Source organism: Vitis riparia, chromosome 19, assembly GCF_004353265.1.
Source record: "Vitis riparia cultivar Riparia Gloire de Montpellier isolate 1030 chromosome 19, EGFV_Vit.rip_1.0, whole genome shotgun sequence".
In the NCBI taxonomy this organism is placed as follows: Eukaryota; Viridiplantae; Streptophyta; class Magnoliopsida; order Vitales; family Vitaceae; genus Vitis; species Vitis riparia.
The window spans coordinates 18,140,980-18,166,022 of record NC_048449.1 but is presented as its reverse complement, the minus strand read 5'-3'; the positions used below and the strand labels follow the sequence as shown (position 1 = coordinate 18,166,022).

At 31.5% G+C, this 25,043-nt stretch overlaps 3 protein-coding genes across 3 annotated transcripts; 2 read left to right on the top strand and 1 right to left on the bottom strand.

Annotated features, from left to right (window-relative positions):
* Positions 1 to 2,722: 2,722 nt before the first annotated feature.
* LOC117908283 lies at positions 2,723 to 3,777 on the bottom strand. The gene is made up of 2 exons (XM_034821896.1): positions 3,675 to 3,777; positions 2,723 to 3,564 (listed from the first exon to the last, which is right to left on the bottom strand). Exons 1-2 carry the CDS (start codon positions 3,775 to 3,777, stop codon positions 2,723 to 2,725), a joined length of 945 nt encoding a protein of 314 aa, XP_034677787.1.
* Positions 3,778 to 6,811: 3,034 nt separating this feature from the next.
* Positions 6,812 to 8,512, top strand: LOC117908433 (probable glutathione S-transferase). Its single transcript, XM_034822011.1, has 2 exons — positions 6,812 to 7,211; positions 7,899 to 8,512. The coding sequence occupies exons 1-2, from the start codon at positions 6,897 to 6,899 to the stop codon at positions 8,241 to 8,243; spliced, it is 660 nt and encodes a 219-aa protein (XP_034677902.1). The 5' UTR covers positions 6,812 to 6,896; the 3' UTR covers positions 8,244 to 8,512.
* A 10,599-nt stretch (positions 8,513 to 19,111) lies between these two features.
* LOC117908673 (probable glutathione S-transferase parC) lies at positions 19,112 to 23,821 on the top strand. The gene is made up of 2 exons (XM_034822342.1): positions 19,112 to 19,554; positions 23,273 to 23,821. Exons 1-2 carry the CDS (start codon positions 19,240 to 19,242, stop codon positions 23,615 to 23,617), a joined length of 660 nt encoding a protein of 219 aa, XP_034678233.1. The 5' UTR covers positions 19,112 to 19,239; the 3' UTR covers positions 23,618 to 23,821.
* The last annotated feature ends 1,222 nt before the right edge of the window (positions 23,822 to 25,043 follow it).

Here is a 25,043-nt window from a genome sequence, read left to right as displayed (position 1 = left end):
GATTGAGGAGAGTTATTTGGAATCATTGGCAAGCAATAGGAAGCTCAGAGGCATGAAGAATCAAAGCTTTGAAGCTCTTTTTCCATAAGCAAAGTGGGAATGCAAAAGGGGAAGCAAAGAGGATCCAGCCGTGGAGCTCTCTTGATGACAGTCACTGCAGCCATTTTTGGAGCACTTCCTGGAGTCCAAATTATGCATACAATATGTCATTTGAAAGCTTGGGAAGTCAACAATCCAATGCCTTAAACCGTGTGCAATTTGGAGCTGAAATGAGGAAGTTACAGCCTTTGGAAGACAACTGCTCCAAGCTGAAGGAGGCTTCAGAGTAGTGCTGCGGAATCAGCCTTATGTTGCAAGATATTTCGCGGCACTTTAGCACAGTGCTATGGACTCCCCCTGAAGCTTCACGCCGCGATGAAAGCTGAACACCTCAAGATGGAAGTCCTTTTTGCTAAGGTGTTGAAGCAGCTGGCTGCTATGAAGAAATTTCGCAGCTCTTCTTGTGCACCTGCGAAATTTCGCAGACCTCACTTGTCACCTGCGAAGTGGTCCTTAGTGCTTCCTGATATTTGTAACCGACTCTTGGAGATATTTTTCATTAGATTTTTGTTGCTTAAATGCCTAAATTCTCCTTGTAAGTCACCAATGATAGATTTCCTTAGCTTTTAAGTTAGGAATTTGGCAAAATTCTCCTTGGGATTTTTGATATAAAAGGGAGCCCGAGGAGCCTGTTCTGAGGGTGTTCTGGTTGTTGAACCTTTTGTAAGTTAACAAGAAAGAAATACAGGGAGCTTTAGCTCTTCACTACCTTACCTTCTCACTTCGTATTTTAATATTTTTACCAAGTTATGCACTCTCTGAGGAGCTTTCCCCAGAGAATGAGTAGCTAAGCTTTTTAGTTCCTTGGAGTTAAGGTTGCCGGGAAAGGTTCCAAGTGCTTCAATCAGAAGCTTTGTGGTTTCAGCTATGAATGAAGAGTAAGTGTGTCCTGTGAATGGTTTCTAATGTTTTTAGTTAACTTAAAACACCTTGGAGTCACCTGGGCCAACACTTGGTAAGGCAAGTGATCTCTAACCGTGGAGATGCACTAGTTTACCCCTTGCGAGCCTCTGGTAGGTGACTTGAAGGTAGGATTTTCTAGAATAGCCAACACTTGGTAAGCTTTTGGACTCCTAGGAGACATCCATTAGTTACCTCTTGCGAGCTTTTGACGGGTAATCCAAGGTTAAAGATCACCTTGAATGGTAAAGGCTAAGTGAGAGGCGCAAACCATTGCAAGTTGCATCAGTGAGAGAATTAAAGCTGAAATCCAATTGAGGGATGCATTTATGCAGCACCTGTTAGAGAATTGACTTTATGTTAATTCTCTAATGTGAGGAATTGAACCAAGTGACCGGAGCTATGATTTTGCATGAGGAACCTCCCCTGTAAACCTGAATCTCCAAGGAATGCTTTTCTTCTTAAGTTATTTTCATCACTTGTTGTGTTGTTAATCTAAGTCCAAACCTTTTTCAACCAAAGTTTGTGTTTTATTTCTTAAGCTAATCTTGAAATGAAACAGCACCAATTCACTTTGAATTGGTATCATTTTCAATCTTGAGTACCCATCCCAGTGAACGATCCTAGAGCCACTATGCTATAGTAGCTTTGTCTTTGCTACCCTAGTATATGGTGTAATAGGTTATAAATTTTGTTGATTAATCCCTCAATCAAGGAGCACCAGCTGGACACGAATCAGCTGAGACACCAATTAGGCATGAATCAATAACACCCGATCAACATCAACACCTGCTTCTCGAACATGTGCGGCAATTCGTGGGTCGGGATTTCCATCTTCATCATCTAAATGAAGAGGTCTAGCCTATTGAAACAATTGGTTATCTTCTTCTTCACCAACCTCAGTTGCAATGTCAAGTAAATCGAGGTAATCTTTCTCTGCAACTTTGTCATGTTCTGCTTCCATGTCACGTATCTTTAGTTTCATGTTATAATAAAAAAAAAGACTAATTATTAGAGCATCGGGTAAGCAAGCCGATTTCTTTGTTTTGTATGAATTAAGGCAAACATGCTCCAATTTCTCTCACAAGCTGAAGATGATGTAGTTTGCGATAAAACCTTGATGGTCAACCTTTTTAATGTAGGAGTGTGATTTCTATACATGAACCACCATTCAGTTACAACCAAATAAATAATATCAATACTTATATTGGAAAGCTACAATAATATGCTAATGAAATGAATTATTAATTCACAAATAATACTCATCGGGAACCATTTCTGACCTTAAAGAAATCGCTGCTCGATCACCGAATCCTCTTTTTGCATCTCAGAATAGTATAATCTGCATATTAAATAATTGAAAATGAAAAAGTTGAGTAAATGAAATCAATTATTTAATTTATATTATAATTCTAATAATTTACCTCATTTCCAAATTGACTAAGACCTTCTGATGTAGGATCTAATTTCGTAAAGACTTCATGAACAGCTTGAGGTAGATCAGGATCACTACCAACTCCACATTTATATTGAAATCTTGGATTAAGAAAGAATGCTAGAATAACAAAGTAGAAATGTAAAATTAGAATATTATGAAAGACACATATTAAATACCAATAACTTTCGAAGATGAATAATACTTACTTGCTACATGAAGAGGATTTTTAAGAGTTCTATCCCAACGATCTGCAATTATTTCTAATACCCATTCTTTATCATTAAGTCAAATGAGGTTCTCTTTCATAACTCGAATCAATTTGTACACAAATGGCATTGTAGGAACAACTTCTGAATCGACAATGCGAAGAACCGTGTATAGCGCCTCATATATTGACACTAGCTCTCCCAGTCTCTCCCAGTACGCATGGTCAAACATAAGTGATTCAACTTCTTTACCGATTAATGTGCTACTTAAGTTGAGTTGTGCCCATTCATCACTGATAAACACTTTCTTCAAGTTTGCTTTCTTTTTCAAAAGACTGTTGAGGGCCATATAATTGGTTGCAAATCTTGTTGCTCCAGGATGAACTATTTCTCCACCACACACCTTCCGCATCTGCGCAAGTAACCAACTATGGTTATAAATGAAGTTGGTTATCTTTCGAGCCTTTGTAATCACATCTGCAACACTCGTCCTTTTATCAATGTCTTCGAACATTAAGTCGATGCAATGTGCTGCACACGGAGTCCAATAAAGATTGTATTTCTTCATTAAGAACTTCCCCGCCTTCACCAATGCCGACCCATTATCTATAACTATTTGTACCACATTTTGTTTCCCAACTTCATTGATCACATCCTTCAACAAACCATATATGTATTTGTTGTCCTTTATATTATTTGATGCATCAACAAATTTGAGGAAGATTGTGCTACCTTTTGAATATACCATGAAATTAATTATGCTTAATTTCGTGGGCCCAATCCATTCGTCACACATAATCGTGCATCCATAAGTCTTCCACTTTTCTCTTTGAATATTGACATAAGCTTCCATGTCTTTGTACTCCATATCCAAATACTTGTGTTTGATTTCATAAGGAGATGGTGGTTCTATACCCATACCTACCATCCATATATAATTAAAGCATATAAGAACATTTGTGGCAATCATACTATATAAATAGTAATGATATTGTTAAAATGAATACAACTTTCAAAATTATAGTAATTACCTGCTTGTTGTGCACCAACAATCATGTTCTTGAAGTTGTGAGAGTTTGCTTTACTGGGCGGAACACTCTCATATATGAAGAACTTACCGATCAAATGTCCCATGGTTTCCTTAATGGCACCACCTTTGAAAAGATTTTTCATATTTTTCTATCTTGCTGCTGAAGATTTGTACAATGAGGGTGCATCAGGCAGTGATGGATCTGAATATCGAACACTTTGCGATTTTCGCATTTGCCTTGTTGTTGGATTGGTTGGATGTGAAGACTTGCCTATTATAATTATTAAAATTAAACATATATGTTAATTTAATATTATTGATAAAGTTGATAAGAAACAGTAATAATTCAAATTAATATTATACATGTTTTCCTTTTGCCTTTTACAAAATGTTCTTGCATGTTGTCAATTCCATTCAGCAGCTTTTGATGCTCGAACCGCCTTTCTATAAGCATGCCGCTCATGAGGGTGCATGTTAGCCGGATACATATACACATCATCATCTCCATCATCATCATCACCACCAAGGTTCTCCTCATCGTCCTCATCAGTTACATGTCTCTGTCTTCTTCCCATTGTGTCTCGCAGTTCAGATCGAATCTCTTCTACATCTGCAACTTTCTTCGCTTTTGCCTTATTTTTTTGCTCTAGAAGTCATCTTATTTCTTGTTTCACTTCTGGAGGCACGTTAGGACACTTTTTTGTATTTGAATTAGGGTCTGTATGTGATAGGTGAAATTTAAAACGAGTAATCCCACCACACTTTATTGTCAACCCATAGTAATTGCATACTGTTCCATTTTTGTTCCCTTCCATAGGTGTACAATATTTCCAACAAGGATCTCGACCCATGATACCACTTTCACTAGCCATTTTCTAAAATTGAATTATGAAACTAATATCAAATTTAAAATTATTAAAGATAAAACATGTAAGAAATTTAATATTCATGAAATTGATAAGAACTAATAAAAATTGAATTATGCATATATGAAATAGATAAACATTACAATAAAATTTCAATATGAATTAAATTTAAATTAAATTAAATTAAATTAAATTAAATTTGCATATTCATGAAATTGATAAGAATCATTACTAATAAAAATTAAAATTAAAATTGAATTATGCATATATGAAATAGATAAACATTACAATTACATTTCCATATGAATTAAATTTAAATTGAATTAAATTAAAATTGCATATTCATGAATTTGATAAGAATCATTATTAACATTGAATTATGCATGAATTAAATTTCCATATGAAACTAAATATGCATATATGTCAAATCAATTTCCATTCCATATGAAATTTAATGTTAAAATGACAAAATTTCAAATTAGATAATATCAATTAAACTATATATAACAAATAAAATTGAATTATGCATAATAAAAATAAATTTTATGAAAGGTAAGACATACCTTAATTAGCCTTGACTTGGAGTTAATCCCCTTCACCACCAAATTTTCAAAATTAAAAAATTTTGCTAGATTATATAATAATTTTGATGTATGAAATGCAATGGAATGTGGGTATTTATAGGAATTTTTTTGGTCAAAATAGCCGTTGGATGGTCAAATAGCCGTTATAAATTAATTTTAACCGTTTGATCAAAATTTGGTTCAAATTTCACCATTAGTTATTCATATAACCGTTGGAAACACTTCATAGCCCTTGGATAAAGTGAAGATTGATTTTCCACCATTGGATCACAAATCTAACCGTTGAAGGCCTTTACAAATACACGGGTGAAATCTGGGCCATCAAATCCTCAAAAATTCAAATATGGCCATCGGATCAAATTCCTTAAAGTTGCAAAAAATCGCCGATTATTTGAAAAAATCGACGATTAATCCCGATTTTCTCAAATAATCGGCGATTAATCCCGATTTTCTTGGCAAAATATCGTCGATTTTTTCAAAAAATCGGCGCTATATCGATAAAATCGTCAATTAATGGCCGATTTTTTGGGGCTGTCCTCCGGTTTCTCTGCGCGTGACTCCACTTGCGATTTATCTCCGATTTATCGGTGAAGCACCGATATTTCATCGATATATCGGCGATATCGATTTTTTGGCGATATTCTCGAGGATCGTTTCTAGGACGACTAATATCTAATATTTCTCCGAAATATCGGTGATATTTCCCGATTTTTCAATCTCTGTTTAAAAGAAAAGAACTATAAAAATATTTTTAAGTTAAAAGAAAATTAATATAAAATATTTAATATAATTTTTTATGAAAAAATATATATCTATTTTATTTTAATATAAACAAAAAATTATAAATTTTAATCAAACCATAAAGCTAGAACCATAGTGAAACTAGAACCATATTTAATGATTCTGGTTTTACGATGGAGGAGATATGTAAGAGGTGAGATCACCCCGTATTTTTTATTATTTTTTTTATGATAGTGAAAATTTTTGCAAAAACAAAGTTGACATATCTCCCACATTTGAAAGTGCGTGTTTTTTTCTCATATGTTATTGCTCTCATAGCGAGAGTTCTCCTAACAAAAAATGTAAAATAAAAAATAACATAAATATATTTCATGGAGTGGACCAGGACTGACGACAGCAATGACGTGGAATGATCAAAGCAATGACGTCTCGTGGAAGCAACCAGAGTATTGGATGCTCCACAACCAAAGTTTACTTCACTCGCAAACTTGTGGCACAAGCTCATTAGTTTTAGTTCTATTATTTACTAGTAAAATTAAATTTAATAAGTTTTTAAAAATAAATAAACGTGCTGATTTTTTTTTAATGCAGATATTATATATATATATATATGCTAAATTGCTTTCTATTTGATAATATTTTTGGATTTAAATATGATATTAATTTTAAAATTAAATTATTTTTGTACAAATGATAAAAATACAGGAATATGTCAACCGACAGTTTTATTTTATTTTTTAAAAAAGTGATTACATTAAAATGAGATTTGATAAATAAATTCTAGACTGATAAAAACCATATAGAAAAACTTAAAATATTGGAATTCTGGAATTCTGGAGAAAGAAAGAAAACTGAGATAATGATATAATATGGAAGGAAAGTGCATGCTGAGATAAGGAATGAGCATCACCACCTCCTAGAAATTTCCAAGGTTTTAACCCACTCTCTGAGATTTGCAATAAATACTTGACAATTTCCCTTGGGTTGTTCATCAATACTTGAGTCTGAATCTTATTGATCACAGTAGGAGCAATGGCAGACGAGATTATCTTGTTGGATTTCTGGCCTAGCATGTTTGGTATGAGGGTCAGACTTGCCCTGGCAGAGAAGGGCCTCAAGTATGAATATAAAGAGGAGGACCTTAGGAACAAGAGCCCTCTGCTTCTTGAGATGAATCCAGTTCATAAGAAAATCCCGGTTCTGATCCACAATGGAAAGCCCATTTGTGAGTCTCTGATAATAGTTCAGTATATTGATGAGGTTTGGCACGATAAATCTCCGCTTTTGCCTAGTGACCCATACCAGAGAGCTCAGGCCAGGTTCTGGGCGGACTACGTAGACAAGAAGGTATGTCTTTGCTGTTGATTTAAAGCCTTTTTTTTCCATTGATTCATGGCGATTGGCTCAGATTTTGATAATGATGAGGGATTTGTCCAAAATGCTGGGTTCTTCTTCACACATTCTCTTCTGACATTAAGTTTTGTGGGCCTTGGGGTCTCAAACTAGAACTTTACTGATTCTCTTTGCTGTGTGTGCAACAAGACTCCACTTTGCATTTCTGATGTGGGTTTTCAGTTCTTTGTTATATATGGGTTTTCATTTCTTTGTTCTGTTGAATCTGAAGTCCGTTCTTTCCACCCAAAAAAGCAGATCTCAAGAATGCCTTTTCCCTCAAGAAAGGGGATCCAAAAACCAGTTTTTAAAGCACAGTGTTTGGTTTTTTTTTTTGTTATCCTGATGTTCAACATTTTGCAGAGCAGTTCTTTTAGTACATGTTTTGTTGCTTTGATCTCTTTCTTCTCATTTTCTAAAACCCACATTGAGGGGAAAAGCTTTGGCAAATGATACATTCTTTCAACTGATTCTGATATTTTTCTGCCACCGGCCCTTCATTTAATATGTTCCTAGTATATGAGATTTCTATGCTGAAGGGTCCTTAATAAACTTGTCCAACTATACAGAAAGTTGAAACTTGATGAAATGCTCCAAAAAAAAATAACCCTTTTCTCTCTTTGACTTTATTGTTTTCCACAGCTCTATGAACTTGGAAGGAAGATATGGTCAACCAAAGGAGAAGAGCAGGAAACAGCCAAGAAGGAATTCATAGAGTGCCTCAAGCTTCTGGAAGGAGAGCTTGGAGAGAAGCCTTACTTCGGCGGTGAAAAAATTGGGTTTGTGGATGTGGCACTGGTGACCTTCTCTTGCTGGTTTCATGCATATGAGAGCTTTGGAAACTTCAGCATAGAGGCGGAGTGTCCCAAGTTGATAGCTTGGACCAAGAGGTGCATGGAAAAGGAGAGCGTGTCGTCTTCGCTGGAAGACCCACACAAGGTCCATGGCTTTGTTATGGGGATGAGAAAGAAGCTTGGCATAGAATAAAAAGGAAACATCACGGGCTATTAACTATTTAGTAGTGTTGTTGTGGTAATATTAGACATATATGAGTGTTTGGCTGTTTGCTTAAGTTTCTGCTTTGAAATTGTATGGTTACTATTTGCAGTTGAAATCCCTTTTTGAGGGTTGGTGGGTTTGCTGGAAAGAAATGTTTTGAATTTGTTTTCATTTGTTTTGGACTGGACTAGAGAGGTGTTCTTTGTATTCCATCATTTCATGTCACAAAAAAGTATCTATTAACACAAGTTGGATAAGGCATGCCTCTGGCCCTTTATGGTAACGTACAAAGATATCATGGGCCTACAAAGATATCCTGGGCTACAGAATAGGTTAGGGCCCGCTTTTTAAATCACTTTTTTTTTAACTAATATGTTTGGCAAAAGATGGTCTTCAATAATTTAATTCATCTTCCTTGTCGGTCATTTTAAGTAACAAGAAAATGAAAAAGAAATAAGAGAAAAGTTCAATCACGTTCCATAATGTTTGTTTTTTGAAAATTGCTTTTATGTTAAACAAACAAAAATAATTTTTTAAAATTTTATAAAATAAGGATGTTTGGCAACTTATTTTAAAATTGGTTTTTATTTTTTTTAAATATAATTTTTCTATGTTAATTTTGTAAAAATATTCTAAATTTAATTAATAGAAATTTAATTGAGGTCTTATAAAAAATGAAATTAGTTTTAAATTCTAAATAAATTAAAAAATAGTATAATATATTGGCGTGGACCAATGTTTTTTACGTGCGTTCTCACTTGACGACGAGACTCGTTTTTTATTTATTTGGTGAAAAATATGATTTAAAAAAAAAAAGACTCGGAGTCGTTACTTATTTTTATTTTATTTTTTAAGGGAAAAAAAACCCCTAAGTGTGACTCTTAAAGGAAAAACAGGTTTATGAAAAATCGAGTTTGGATCCGGGGGTCAAATTACTTATTGGGAAGGTACGGTAATGAGTTGTAATACCTTTCTAAGCTTGTATACGTACGATCTCTATTAAATGAATTAATGAAATTGTGATAATTAATTAATTAATTATGAATACCAAGAAAAATAGTAATGCAAATGAGTATGTACAAGTCATTATGAAAATCAATATACATAAAAATAATGATGAAATTTAAATACAAGAATACACAAAATAAATAATAAGAAAATTATGCAAAATGATTTTTGAACTAAATAAAAAAATAGTTTTCAAAAAATTTCAAAGGATTTTATTAAAAATGATTTTGAATTAATGATTTTAATTTTTTGTATTTACAAAAAAGAAGTTTCAATTTATTTTCAATTAATGGTTTGATTCATTTTTATCTGTATTTAATTAAAAAAAAAGTTATTTGCACTTATTATATCGAAAAAAAATTATTACAAAATTTCAATTCGGCAACAAAAATTATTTTTACTTGTTTTTACAAAAAGATTACAATTTTAGTTATAAAAGTATTTCATTTTGTTTTCATTTAAGAAAAGTGACTTATACAAATTATTAAAAAGAATATAACTTTATTTGCAAAAGAATTTTTAATTTAAAATTAATTTTTGGGACAACTTTATTTACAAAACAATTTTTGGACAATTATTATTAAAATTAATTTTTTCAAATTTTATTAAAAACAATTTTTTTGGATTTTTCTAAAAACATTTTTATGAAGTTTTATTAATAAAAAAAACATTTTTTTTATTAAGAAGAATATTTTAAAATTATTATTTTATTAGAACATATTCACTGAATTATTTCTCTTATTTAAATGAAAATTTTGATTTGTTAAATATTCAATTCTATACACAATAAATATATACAAATGAATATTTACAAAAACAAATAGAAATAAAATGTGTACCCAAATAAGCTTACAACAAGCTTAATGCATTCTTACAACTTTTTAATTATCACTTTTTTCCATGAAATTTCGTACTCCACGTGTCATAAATTTGTACTCAGCCAACAAAATTGCAAAATAGACCAATGCAAAAACAAAAATAGCTCAAATGTAACTATCCAAAGATGTACAAAATCCTAAACAAATATTTAAACTTAAATTCAAATTTCAAATTAGTCTGATAAATTTTGTCAATCAAAATGGGCACAAATTAACAAATATTACCTAACAAAAACATCTCACATGCTATAAACCATAATCCAAAATTTTCAAATTAATAACCAAAATACAACACAATTAGCCAAACCCAAAATATCACAAAAGAAAATAAATTCAATTAGGCCTAAATTTAATATCTCATAATCCAAGTCTAATATAATATATACCATAATTGTCATATATCCAAATTAAATAGTTCAAATTGGTCAAGCCTATATCAAATATTCAAGTCATCAATCAAATTTCACCCACATCGTGGGCCCAAAATTCATACCCACATTATGAGTCCAAAATTTATATTAATTAACAAGCCCACATTAATAATACACATGACCAAAGAAAATAATGTCTCAAGCCCAATCCAATAAGCCCAAATAAATAACTAATAAGCAATAGATCCAAGTCCAAATCAATTACTGTGCAAACAAAAATAAAAAATAAAGATAAGAAAATGAAAATAAAATAAAGTAAAAAGGAAATTTACCCATTTATTTTAGAACTATGGATGGTAGAATTGCTAGCCGACAGTGATTGGCAGGTAATGGCAATAGCGGGTGGTGGCTGTCGATAGTGGTGGGCGGTGGCTAACTGGTAGGGGTCGTGGAGTGTGGGAAAGGGAAAAGGAAAGAAAAAGGAAAAGAAAAAAAAAAAAAAAGGAAGATGGGGAGCTTGTGATAGTGGGAGTCTATGGAAAATGGCAGTGTAGAGAGAAGGACTGTGGGAAGGAGAAAAAAAAATGGAAGAGAAAATGGGGACCATCGTATGTGAGAGTCGGGGGAGGGGGGAAGAAAAAACAAAAGAAAAAAAGAAGAGAGGAAATAGGGGAGTCGACCGTGTCTGGTGTGTGGGTTGTGGAGTGGTTGTGGTGTTGGAAGGGAGCCTGAAAAAGAAATGATGGTGGGACAAAAAAGTGAAGAAAGGAGAGTAGAGAAAGATGATAAAAAAAAAAAAAAGCTTCGAGGGGTACGGAGAGTGGCTTAGCCGTGTAGGAACAGGAAATGGGTAAGGGAAGTAGGTGAAGTGGGTAGAATGAGGAGAAAGAGGAAGAGAGAAGAGAGAGGAGTGAGAAAATAAATAAATAAATAAAATAAAAATAAAAATATAATATACTAATAATAATAATAATAACAATAATAACAACAAATAAAACTAATAATAAAAATACTATAATTTAGAAAATAATAAAAACTAATAATTAAAGGGTGTAAGTGGGCTAAACAATTCAGATGTAATCAAAATTGAAATCTAAGGATAAAATTGAGCTCAATATCAATGTAAAAATAAAATTATGACAAATTTCGGGGTCTACAATCAGTTTTCATATATTATTTCTTATAGTGATTAGATCTATTTACTAGGTTGTAACTTAAAAAAAAATAAAAAATTAACCTATTAGTAAATTCAATGTTACTTGATTTGAAGTTTATTCCTTAATAAAAAAAATTTATAAAAATATAAGTATGTATAGAAAAAAAGTAGACTCATTAAAACCCAATTTTTATCCATAAATTTTTAATATTAATTTGACCACTATTTAAGCTTTAAGTTATTTTAAAAAATTACTAAACTCATTAATTAATTTAATGCATTAAGTTTTGTTTAATTTGGATTTTTTTATCTAGTGAAATAAATAAATAAAAAATATAGTTTCACGTAGAAGAGAAACAATAGAGTCATTGTAGATAGCAACTAGAAGTTATAAAAAATATGTAAAAGATATACAATTGTATAGCTAGAGTTTATATTATAAATTATAAAGTTAAAAACATATAAAAAAAACCGCCTTCAATGTAATTTCTAATTTCTTTTAATTATAATGTATAATCAAAAGTTAGACAAAACAAAATTGTACACTCATAAGTTAAATAATGAATATTTCATAGCCTAAAAGGTGTATACAATTTTACACATTTTTGTTATGATAAAAATAATCCATAGCCAAAAACTATGAAAGCGATCAATTTGTAATTTTTATTTTGTTAATATTATGTGATGTTCATGCATTTTTTAACCATATTTATAATAATCCTATAGTGATAAAATATAACAAAATCTTAATTCGTTATAGTTTTATTAATGAATATTAACTTGATAAAATATTGTTAGATAATTTAATTAATTTATTTATGATTTATTTTAATAAATTAAAATATTATTCTAATTAAATTATTTCAAATATTATTCTAATTTAAAAAATTACTAGACTGTTTAGACTGGTTTAATTTTAAGTTTATTTATATAGTAAAATAAAATTGGGAAAATATGATTCCATGTAGAAGAAAAATAATAGAGTTTTTCTAAACCAATTTTCATCCATAAATTTTTAATATTAATTACATCATTATTTGAGTTTTAAGTTATTTTTAGAAATTACTAAATTTATTAATGAAATCAACACATTAAGTTTGGTTTAATTTTAAGTTTATTTGTCCAATGAAACAAAACGGGAAACAATAAAGTCATTCAAATTCAATTTTTGTCCCTAAATTTATGGTATTAATTGGATCACTATTTGCGTTTCAATTTATTTTTAAGAATTACTTAGACTTGTTAATAAATTCAATGCATTAAGTCATACTTGATTTGGTGATTATTTACTAGGTGAAAAAATTATAAAAATATGATTATATGCAAAGAAAAAACTAGCCAAGACATTCAAATGAATTTTGGTGTATGGCATTCTAATGTTAGTGAGTTTCATGACTTTATAGTATTAACTAAATCAGTTTTTGACTTTTAAGTTATTTTTAAAAATTAGTAAATTTTATGTATAAAGTATAATTTGATTTAGAATTTATTTTATCAATGAAAATTTTCTTAAATTAAATAAAATTAAAAAAAAAAACACATGTAATTTAAAAGAATATTATATTTGAAGATTTTCAGTATCGGTATTAGATCATAGAAAGAGGTAAAGAAGAATGATATCATCTACAATCTTATTTGCTTTTCATAGTTTTTTTTTTTTTTTTTAATTCCTCTATATTTTTCTTTTGTTTTTAAAAATTGGTGAAAACAATTTCTACTTGTTTTCTAAAATATATTTTTTATTTCACTTTATTTTTAAAAATTACAAATAGAAAACAATTAACAAACAATTTTATGAATTTTTAAAAATAGTTTTATTTAAATTTTTAAAAACAATTTTTTTTTTTTTTTAATGAAATGGCCAAATAGGCTAAAAACTTTTCAACAACAAATTTTGAGAATTTGGGTCAAGTGCTATGTGCTCTTGTACAATCCTCCACTATTTCTGGCCTTCGTGTCACCGTTTTGAACTTTTACTGTGAATAAGTTCACGAGCTTATCTTACTTTATATTCGAGAGCAAGGAACAAGATTTTGAGAGATGCTTGGTTTGTATTTTTTGTATTAAAGAAATAAAAGAGTATTCACTTACTATTCCATTTTGTACTAAAAAAATTTGATAAGACATTGATAGGGCATGTAAATATTATAACATTGAAATAAAATAAAAATATTTTTGTTATATTATTTTAATTTTAATTTTTGAACTTTCATATTAACATTCGTTTTAATTTTTCATATGATTTAAAATTGATCATGGTTCTAACTTTTTACTAGGTTAAAATCTTTAACTTTTTTATATACATAAAATAGAAAATAAAATATATTTTCATAAAAATTGTATTAACATTTCTTTAATTAATTTTTATATTTCTTAAAAAACATATATCTTTTTTAAAAAATAAGAACATCATTTAGAAAAATAGGTACATCTAGTCTAAAAACATGTACATTTCATTTCATTGGGGATTCTTATCCTTATTCAACCTAATTCGGGTGTGAGATTCCACTTATGTAGGTCTCGTAATGCATTTGAGGTCTTCTTATACCCTATTCAACATGATATAACTTTGCTTACATGCTTTTAAAAAATGCATAAAAGTTTAGAAAAGTATTTACATATTATTTGAGTTGAATCATTCCCTTATTCAACCGATTTTGAGTCTAAATTTTAACTTCTATATACCTCATGACGCATTCCCAAACCTTATTTAGCATGGTAGAACCCTAGGTACATCTGTTACAAAAATAAGTATATTCTTAAGAAAAAGTACATCCTTTACAATAATAACTATATTCTTAATATATATATATATAATATATATATATATATATATATATATATATATATACATTCGTAAGAAAAATGCATATATTTGATTTGAGGTTAACCATGACCCAATTCAACCTAATTTGGATAAAAGATTTGACTTATATATGCCTCAAAATGTATTTTATGCTTTCCAAAACTTCATGTAGCATGGTAGAAGTATAGGTTTTGAAAAGGTGAATCTCAATAGTGGAATACACCTAAGGGGGGTGTTGAATAGGTGTTTTGACCAATTAAATAAATTCTCAACTCAAATTAGTAAACCTTAAAACTTCTTGAATATATTTCTTCTTTTCACATAGTCTCAAAAACAATTATAAATCACATGAATATATGAATGCAACAACACTCCTCAACAATATTCAAATGAAATTCACATGCACATGATCTAATACTCCCAAACCCAAATCAACTTAAACTAAATTATGATAAAAACAAGATCAATATACCTCAAAATATCAATGATTAACAATCAAAAACGACTTCAAAGATGATTCATAGTCATTTCTCTTTATCATTCAATCAAATACTAGACAATCAAAATTATAATAAATTGTTGAAACTAAAAAATGATGCTAAGAAGATAAAACAAGACAATGAGACACCGTAAATTTACATGGAAAACTTTTGAAGAGATCAAAAACCACGGGCCTACTATCGATTGAAAACATCCACTATGAAGAATAAAAACTAAATACAAGGTTTTACCTATCTCAAGCCCACCAATCCTTCCCGGACCACTTGACTAGGACCTTCACTTTCAGTTTCTCACGTTCTTATTTTAGAGCACATTTGGAGTCTACACCAAACTCGATCTCGACCTCTTCTTAAATTCACATAAGAAAAAAAATGGGTTTTGCACAAAACCAAGAGAATTAGATATGAATGTTTCAAAAATCAACCCATGCTCATTTTCAGAAAATCCATTCAAAAAAAAATTCTTAGAAAACTTGGATGGATTTTCTTCGTAGGTAAATACCCTTAAAATGGTGAGAAAAGAAAAAACTCTCTCATAGTTGTTGTAGTCACCACTTCTAGAGATGGGAGAGATTTTATTTTAAATGAGAAAGAAACCCTTAATCCAAGGGTTGAAAATTGATCTTAAAAATAGGTTAGTTTGATCAATCTACCCCTGCACGTAGATCAATCCAGAAACAAGGGAACAAAAGCCTTGCACTAACAATATTTCTTCTTGTTTTCTTAACTCATTTAAAGATGAAAAAATAGGGTTGATTCACATTCAATCACCACACACTCGACTATACATACCTCGACCTCTTAGCAAAGTTTTAATCTTCAAAGGTCAAGTAGTCCGAAGAGGGATTTGTAAACCGAGTTAGGGCACACTTAGGAATTTTTTTCGGAATTACCAACTTAGCTAAACACTCACAATCTCCTCCTTTGGCAATTCTAGGACAAAACCCTTTACAACACGAATGAGTACAAGTAAGTAAGTCCCACCCAACTCTCATACAAGACCACTCACTCACTCAAAACCTCACCAAAGGTACTACAAATCCTATAAATAAGTCTCAAGAAAAAACATTAGTAGCACCTGCACAAATTACCAGGACACTTCCATAAGTTTCAAATGAATTGACACACAAATATCCACATATATCCACAAAAATCACTTGTCTAAAGATAGTTAATATGAATTCATGAGTTAAAAAATGTGTCAAATATCCATCAATATACAAAAAAGGTGATCATGATCAACATATCAAATATCCAAAGCAACAAAGCACAAAGAAACTGGCATGATCAACTACATGTCATATCAACATCCATGTAAAATGTAAAATGTAAAATGTTTCCTCCTTTTTGTCCCAGTAAGAGACAAAAGGTCATAATCTACCATTTTCTATCCAAGAAAAAAGACAAATGGATGAGAAATTAACAAGAGAATATCTCATATCCAAATCAACAAACATCCACTTTTCAACAAAATGTCAAATACCCAAAAATCAAATATTCACATATCACCAACTATCCATATCAGCATTCCAGAAAAAAAAAATAAAAAATAAATTATAGGATACAAGAATCTCCCATTGACTCCCATCACATGATATAAGAATCCCCCCTTGAATCCTATCACATGGTCTCAATTAAAAACTTTCAAAAAATGCTTTATCACCATGAAAATAGATTTCAAGCATGACAATGTATGGAGACCACTCAAAATGAACAACCAAAGCCTAGGATTAGCATTCCTAGAAACTAGGAACACTCCAAGGCAAAAATGAAATCTCAAACTATTAAAACTACTGTGAGAGGACTCCACAAAAAAAAAAAAAAAAAAAAAAAAAAAAAAAACCAAACGAGACTAATAGAAGAGAAACATAGGCCGACGACATGAGCTGAACAACACAACAATTCTAGGCTATTCAACGAGGCTATCTGGTGGGATTGGCCAGACTTGAAAGGCTCACTAGATAGGGAGTTCTGACGATAAAAGTTTCCAGTGGTAGAGACTTCTGATGGTAGTGGCCGAAATGATGGACCGATGATGATGGCTAAAGAGAAGCATAGAGTGGAGAAGTTCATTTCTTTGGAACAAAAGACCTAGGGCTTTTGAAAGAAATGAATTGGGAAAAACTGATTTAGGGATTTTGACTTTTTCAAAATTTCAATTTTTTACTTTTAATTATGAAAATACCCCTCATCCATTAAACGAAATGAGTATAACTAGTAGGGGGCAAAAATGGAATTTTTTCACAAATGCATAAGCGGTATCGATCTTGGTGGATCAATCTAGTTTTCGATTGTGCTCTTGATGATACACAATCACATAGGTTTGAACATACCAAATTTGAAAAAAATGGCTAAGTGTGTGAGAGACAAGGACTAGGTGGTATCGATCTTGGTGGATCGATCCAAGATTCATTCAAAGACTCTTGATCACTACATTGTGCACACAATGGATTGATCCACAAATTCAGTAGATCGATTGACACCAATTGAAAAATAACTTAGGCAAAAACTATCGAAAAATCACAAGAAATACACCAATAGGCTTTCCAAAAACTGAAAATTGATCGACCAAAGATGAGATACAGTAGGATGACATACTTATCTTTCAATTAATGAGTTAGAATTGATTCACATTGAACAAAAATGCTTCCAAGAACTTAACAATAGACAAAATTAATAAACATAGTGATTGAAGTACTTTCCAAATTTATCAAATGAATAGGTAAAAAAAAAATGATTATCAACACTCTAACAAGGAAGCTTAAGCTAAAAAAAAACTAACTCATGACACCATAAAATGGTGAGAATGTTAAATAATTTCCACTTATAAGCCTATATTCATTTATGAGCCAAAAATCATTTTCAAGATACTCTTCCTTCTTAGAGAAATTCAAGATAATGTTCGAAGAAGTCAATTTGCATCTCAAAATTAATGTAAAAATAAAAATATGAAAACATAATATAATATAATAATAATAATAACAACAAATAAAATGAATAAATAAAATAAAATAAAATAAATAATTTACAAAATAGTGAAAACTAAAAATTAAAGGGTGAGTGGGGCAAAAAACACATGTAATTGGGATTTAAAATTAAGCTCAAAATTAATATAAAAATAAAATTGGGACAAATTTTAGGGTCTACAATGACATAAAAATGAAATTAATAAAAAATAAATCTACAAAATTCCAAATCCCCACATGTTGCCACTATTTTTACCCCATAAGTCATACCATTCTTAACAAAATTGAATTCCATAAATTATTATTAATTACTATCCAAAAATAAAAATAAGTGGCACTAAAAATCATAAAATTTAAATTAGAAATAAATTTACTATAAATTTTAAAAATTTAACTTTATAAAAAAAGGCTAAAATAACTTTCAATTCTAATAAAAAATTTTAATCAAGATTCTAAAACATAATTCACGTTCATCTAAACACCCATTAGAATTAATGATTTCAATTAATTTTTAAAAATAGAAAATTAAAATGTGATACTCCTTCATGATTAAAATTCCAAAAATCAATAAATTAATTTCACGAATGGAAGGCATATTTCAATGACAAATCTTCAAAACCAAAGATACCCTAACTTAAAAGAATTTTAACATTTTCTAACAACTAAATATAATTAGAAATTATACTTACTATCCTATTACTATTTTTTTTATCGATTATATAATTAATTGTTATAAATTTTTTATTATGTTAATAAATTATAATATTTAAATATTTAAAAATATATTAGATTTCAAATTAATTTAAAAAGAAATAAAATAATTAATTTTATAGATATTTTTCATACTTAAAAATAAAGTAGATTTAGAATTTAAAAACAAGTTTAGAGCTTAGATAAAAATACAAACATCACAGAAATTTTAAGAAGTATAAACATAAAGTTTAAAATAGTTTTGACTTGTCCGCCTAAAAGGATGCAAGAATGGACCAGCGTACTTAATTGACTTGGGCTGACGACAGCAACGACGTGGAATGATCAAAGCAATGACCTCTCTGCAAGCATTATATTTAAAAAAAAATACATATGGGAATTCTGGAGTGAGAAACGAAACTGAGATAAGAACATAATATGGAAGGAAAATGAACGCTGAGATAAGCAATGAGAATCACCACCTCCTAGAAAGTTCCAAGGTTTTAACCCACTCCCTGGGATTTGCTATAAATACTTGACAATTTCCCTTGTGTTGTTCATCAATACTTGAATAACTGAGTTTGAATCTTATCGAACACAGTAGTAGCAATGGCAGACGAGATTATCTTGTTGGATTTCTGGCCTAGCATGTTTGGTATGAGGGTCAGACTTGCCCTGGCAGAGAAGGGCCTCAAGTATGAATATAGACAGGAGGACTTGAGGAACAAGAGCCCTCTGCTGCTTGAGATGAACCCAGTTCATAAGAAAATCCCGGTTCTGATCCACAATGGAAAGCCCATTTGTGAGTCTCTGATAATAGTTCAGTATATTGATGAGGTTTGGAAGGATAAATCTCCATTGTTGCCTAGTGACCCATACCAGAGAGCTCAGGCCAGGTTCTGGGCGGACTACGTAGACAAGAAGGTATGTCTTTGTTGTTGATTTAAAGCATTTTCTTTTCTTTTTTTTTTTGTTTGATAATGGTGCGGGATTTGTCCAAAATGCTGGGTTTCTTCTTCTTCACACATTCCCTTCTGATATTTTTCTTCCACCGGCCCTTCATTTTGATCCTAGCTAGTGTATGAGATTTCTATGCTGAAGGTTCCTTAATAAACGTGTTCAACTATACAGAAAGTTGAAACTTGATGAAATGCTCCAAAAAAAAAAAAAAAAAAAAAAAAAAACCCTTTTCTTGTTATATTTATATAAATATATCTATATTGTTGGTTAAAAATAAAGTGTAAGAAGAGTTACGTTTTTTAAAAATAACTTTTGAAAATAAAGTGTAAGAAGGGTTACACTTTTAATGTGTGAATTAAACACATGATTAAGTTTTGAAATGTTATAAAACTTGAAAGGTTGAGGAAGACAATGAGTATTCTCATCTTTGTAACTTTATAAAACTTAAGAGGTTAAGTGTAAGAGAGTTACACATTTGAGATTAAATCATGTTTAATGTGTGAATTAAACATATGATTTAATTTTTTGAATGTTACAAAGATGAAGAGATTGAGGAAGACAATGAGTTTTTTCTCATCCTTGTAACCTTTTTCAACCCTAAGAGTGCTATATATGACTTTTCTTCTTTTTGAAATCTTATGCAGAAAAGAGAAAAGACTTGATCAATCCCAAGACTATTTCCATTAGTTCCCTAAAGATTTCTAGAAGTGGGAAGAAATAGAGTCTTTGGACAAAGTTCCAAGAACTTGTTTGAGCCTTTCTTGTGTTCTTCTTCTTCTTGTTCTTATTTTGCAACTTTGAGAGTTTTATTGTATCAAAGTGAGTGTTTGAGAGTATTTCTTTTCTCCATTGTATCCAAAATTTCCAACAATCAAAGACTCTATTTATAATGGAAGGAGAGACCATCAAGATTATGAACCAAGACCTTGTGAGGTTGGATCGTTTTGATGGTTCCTACTTCACTAGGTGGCAAGACAAGGTGAGATTCCCTCTCACAGCACTCAAGATTTTCTACATCCTTGATTCTACCTTGGCACCGTTACCGGAACCAAAGGAAAATGACACACCTCAAGTGGTGGCGGCAAGGAAGAAGAGGAAGGAGGATGAGCTCATATGTAGGGGTCATATTTTGAACGCCTTATCCGATAGGCTATATGATCTCTACACCAACACCAATTCCGTGAGGGAGATTTGGGAGGCTCTTGAAAACAAGTACAAAGCCGAGGAAGAAGGTACCAAAAAGTTTCTTATTTCTCAATACATAGATTTCAAATTTTTTTATGCAAAGCCTCTCTTACCACAAATTCATGAGTTGCAAGTAATTGTGAATAAGTTGAAAGTTCTCAAAATTGAACTTCCGGAGGCCTTCCAAGTTGGTGCTATTGTGGCTAAATTACTAGCAAGTTGGAAAGGTTACCGGAAGAGGATTCTCCACAAGAGTGAAGATTACTCCTTGGAAGAGATTCAAAAACATCTTCGCATTGAGGAAGAATCGAGATCAAGAGACAAAATGGTGGAAGAGTCCAATGGTGGGACTAACAAAGCCAATGCGGTTTCAAAGGCCAATCATCCTAGAGGTAAAAATAACAATGACAAAAGGAATTCCGGAAATTATATGAGCCCCAAGAAAAATCAAGGGCAATTCAAGGGCAAGAAAGGTCCTTGTTTTGTGTGTGGAAAACCCGGGCATTATGCTAAGGAGTGTAGGTACCGAAAGGACCAAAAAGGGGCTGTGGTGAATGCAATTGATGAGGAGATCATTGCAACACTAAGCGATGTGTGCGTTGTCCAAGGAAAGGTGCAAGGATGGTAGTATGATACTTGTGCCACAGTTCATGTTACCTATGACAAATCTCTTTTCAAGACCTTTGAAGATGCAAAGGGAGATCAAGAGGTTCAAATGGGCAATGAAGGAAGATCCAAGGTGCTTGGCAAGGGCACTATTGAAGTTGTTTTTACCTCCGGCAAAAGGGTTACCCTTATAAATGTATTGTATGTCCTCGATATGAATAAAAAATTGGTTAGTGGGGATTTGCTTGGCAAATCGGGTATCAAAGCGGTGTTTGAATCCGGTAAGCTAATTTTATCCAAATCGGGGAACTTTGTGGGAAAAGGGTATTCTTGTGATGGGATGATCAAACTTTGTACCAATGACAATACCTATAAAATGGCTTCTACTTCCGCTTATATGTGTGATTCAAATTCTTTATTTTTGTGGCATAATAGGCTTGCACATGTTGGTTTAAGCACTATTAAAAGGATTGTGAAATGTGGTTTGATTGCTTGTGATACCAAGAAATTTGAAAAGTGTGAAATATGTGTTAAATCAAAGATGATTAAAAAGCCTTTTCATAGTGTTGAGAGATCATCTAATTTGCTTGATTTAATACATAGTGATCTTTGTGAACTTAATGGCATGTTAACAAGAGGTGGAAATAGGTATTTTCTTACATTCATAGATGATTGTTCTAGATTTACCTATGTGTTTTTGTTGAAAAACAAAAGTAAAACTTTCAATGCCTTTAAAGTTTATAAAGCCGAAGTTGAAAATCAACTAGGAAAAAATATTAAGGTGCTTAGAAGTGATAGAGGTGGTGAATATTTCTCTAGTGAATTCAATTCTTTTTGTGAAGAATATGGCATAATACATGAGTGCACCGCACCCTATACACCTCAACACAATGGCATAGTGGAGAGAAAGAATAGAACATTCTTGGAAATGGTGAATGCTATGTTATTGCATGCTAAATTGAATTTCAATTTGTGGGGTGAAGCTTTGTTGACTGCTTGCCATATTTTGAATAGAATTCCTATGAAGAAAAATGAGATATCTCCATATGAGTTATGGAAAGGAAGGAAGCCTAATATAGGTTACTTCAAAGTGTGGGGGTGTTTTGCTTATTGCAAGAAAACGAATCCAAATAAAACAAAATTGGGTCCAAGAGCCATTAAGTGTGCATTTGTAGGCTATGCCTCAAATAGCAAAACTTATAGGCTATTAGACTTGGAGTCTAATGTGATAATTGAATCAAGAGAGATAGAGTTCTTTGAGAATTTGTTGAGTGATAGCAATTCTCAAGTACCTACTAGTGTTGGAGAGTCTCAAGAGGAGGCACCTTCAAAGGTTGTAGAGCAACCCATTGTGCCTCGGAAAAGCCAAAGAGCTAGAAAAGAGAAAATGTTGGGATCGGATGAGATTGACTCTTCACTTAGTAGAAGGAAATAGAGAAGATATTATAAGAAAAATTCCTATAGTACTTCAAATAGAGGAGGATCTCAAAACATACAAAGAAGCTATGACTTCTAGAGATATTACAAAGATGAAGAGATTGAGGAAGACAATGAGTTTTTTCTCATCCTTGTAACATTTTTTCAACCCTAAGAGTGCTATATATGACTTTTCTTCTTTTTGAAATCTTATGCAGAAAAGAGAAAAGGCTTGATCAATCTCAAGACTATTTCCATTAGTTCCCTAAAGATTTCTAGAAGTGGGAGGAAATAGAGTCTTTGGACAAAGTTCCAAGAACTTGTTTGAGCCTTTCTTGTGATCTTCTTCTTCTTGTTCTTATTTTGCAACTTTGAGAGTTTTATTGTATCAAAGTGAGTGTTTGAGAGTATTTCTTTTCTCCATTGTATCCAAAATTTCCAATATTTCTCTCTTTGACTCCATTATTTTCAATAGCTCGCTGAACTTGGAAGGAAGATATGTTCAACCAAAGGAGAAGAGCAGGAAACAGCCAAGAAGGAATTCATAAAGTGCCTTAAGCTATTGGAAGGAGAGCTTGGAGAGAAGCCTTACTTCGGTGGTGAAAAAATTGGGTTTGTGGATGTGGCTCTGGTGCCCTTCTCTTGCTGGTTTTATGCATATGAGAGCTTTGGCAACTTCAGCATAGAGGCAGAGTGCCCCAAGTTGATAGCTTGGACCAAGAGGTGCATGGAAAAGGAGAGCGTGTCGTCTTCTCTTGAAGACCCGCACAAGGTCCACGGATATGTTGTGGGGATAAGAAAGAAGCTTGGTATAGAGTAAAAGGGAAACATCATGGGCTATTGAGCAGTGTTGTTTAGTTAATATTAGATAATATATATGAGTGTTTGGCTGTTTGCTCAAGTTTTTTCTTTGAAATTGTATCGTTAATCTTTCCAGTTGAAATCCCTCTCTGAGGGTTGGTGGGTTTGCTGACCATTCCATCGTTTCATGTCACATAAACAAGTATTAAAACAAGTTGGATAAGACAAGCCTCCTGCTTGGAACCTGACAACCTGTTGTACATCCATTGGAAAAAAAAGGTACATAATGTTAAAACCAAATAATAATGAAATTGATCTTAAAACTAAACCTACTTTTTTTTAATGCCTGATAGGACAAAGAACATACATATTGTCTTAATTACTATCAAATGACTTGTGTACACTGTACACAACGTTCATAAAATGTACCTTTTTTCCTATAGAATGAATGATGAGTCATATACCTATTCATAAATGATATACCATAATGTGTCATGCTTAACTAGTACTACATGAGTAAAGTTAAAGCAACTTGCTCATGCTTTATGCTTGTTCCATAATTAGAGTCACTTGAACATGTAACTTATAAATAAACAACGGATATGTATAATAAGTGAAGTGAATCATTTATACAATGTAAATTTGATGCGCTTATGTTTTAAGATGATGTACTTATTTTTCAATAAGATGAACCTATTTTTTCAAAGGATGTACCTAAGGTTCTAGAATGAGAAATGAGATGTGTGAAGGCCTCAAAAGCATTCTGAGGCCTATAAAAGTGAAAGTGCATGATAAGAATAAGCCAAACAAGTCACCTATACAATGAAAATAATATGTACCAACTATTTTTTAAGGAAATGTACTTATTTTGAAATATGATGTATTTATTTTTTTGAAGGATATACCCAAAGTTTTATGATGCCAAATGGGATATGCAAAGGCCTCAAATGCATCTCAAGGCTTATAAAAGTGAAAACTCAAGCTCAAAATTGGCCAAATAAGTTAGTTATACAATTTAAATGCAATGTATTTATTTTTCAGAAGATGTACATATTTTTCAAGACGATGTACCTATTTTTCCAAGGGATATACCTAAAGTTCTAGGATATATAATGGGATGTGGGAAGACCTTAAATGTACATCGAGGCCTATAAAAATGAAAGCTCATGTCCAAAATAGGGCAAATGAGTCGAGTATAAATGTACTTATTTGTTTAAGAAGATGTGCTTATTTTTCAATACGATGTATCCATTTTTTAAATTGATGTACGTAGGCTTCTAGGATGTAGAATGGGATATGTGAAAGCCTCAAATGTATCCCAGGCTCATAAAAGTGAAAGCCCTTGTCCGATATAGCTTATGTCAGTAAATGCAACCTAGGCCTACAAAAATGGAAGATCATGTCCAAATTAGAGTAAATGAGTCACATACATAATATATATATAT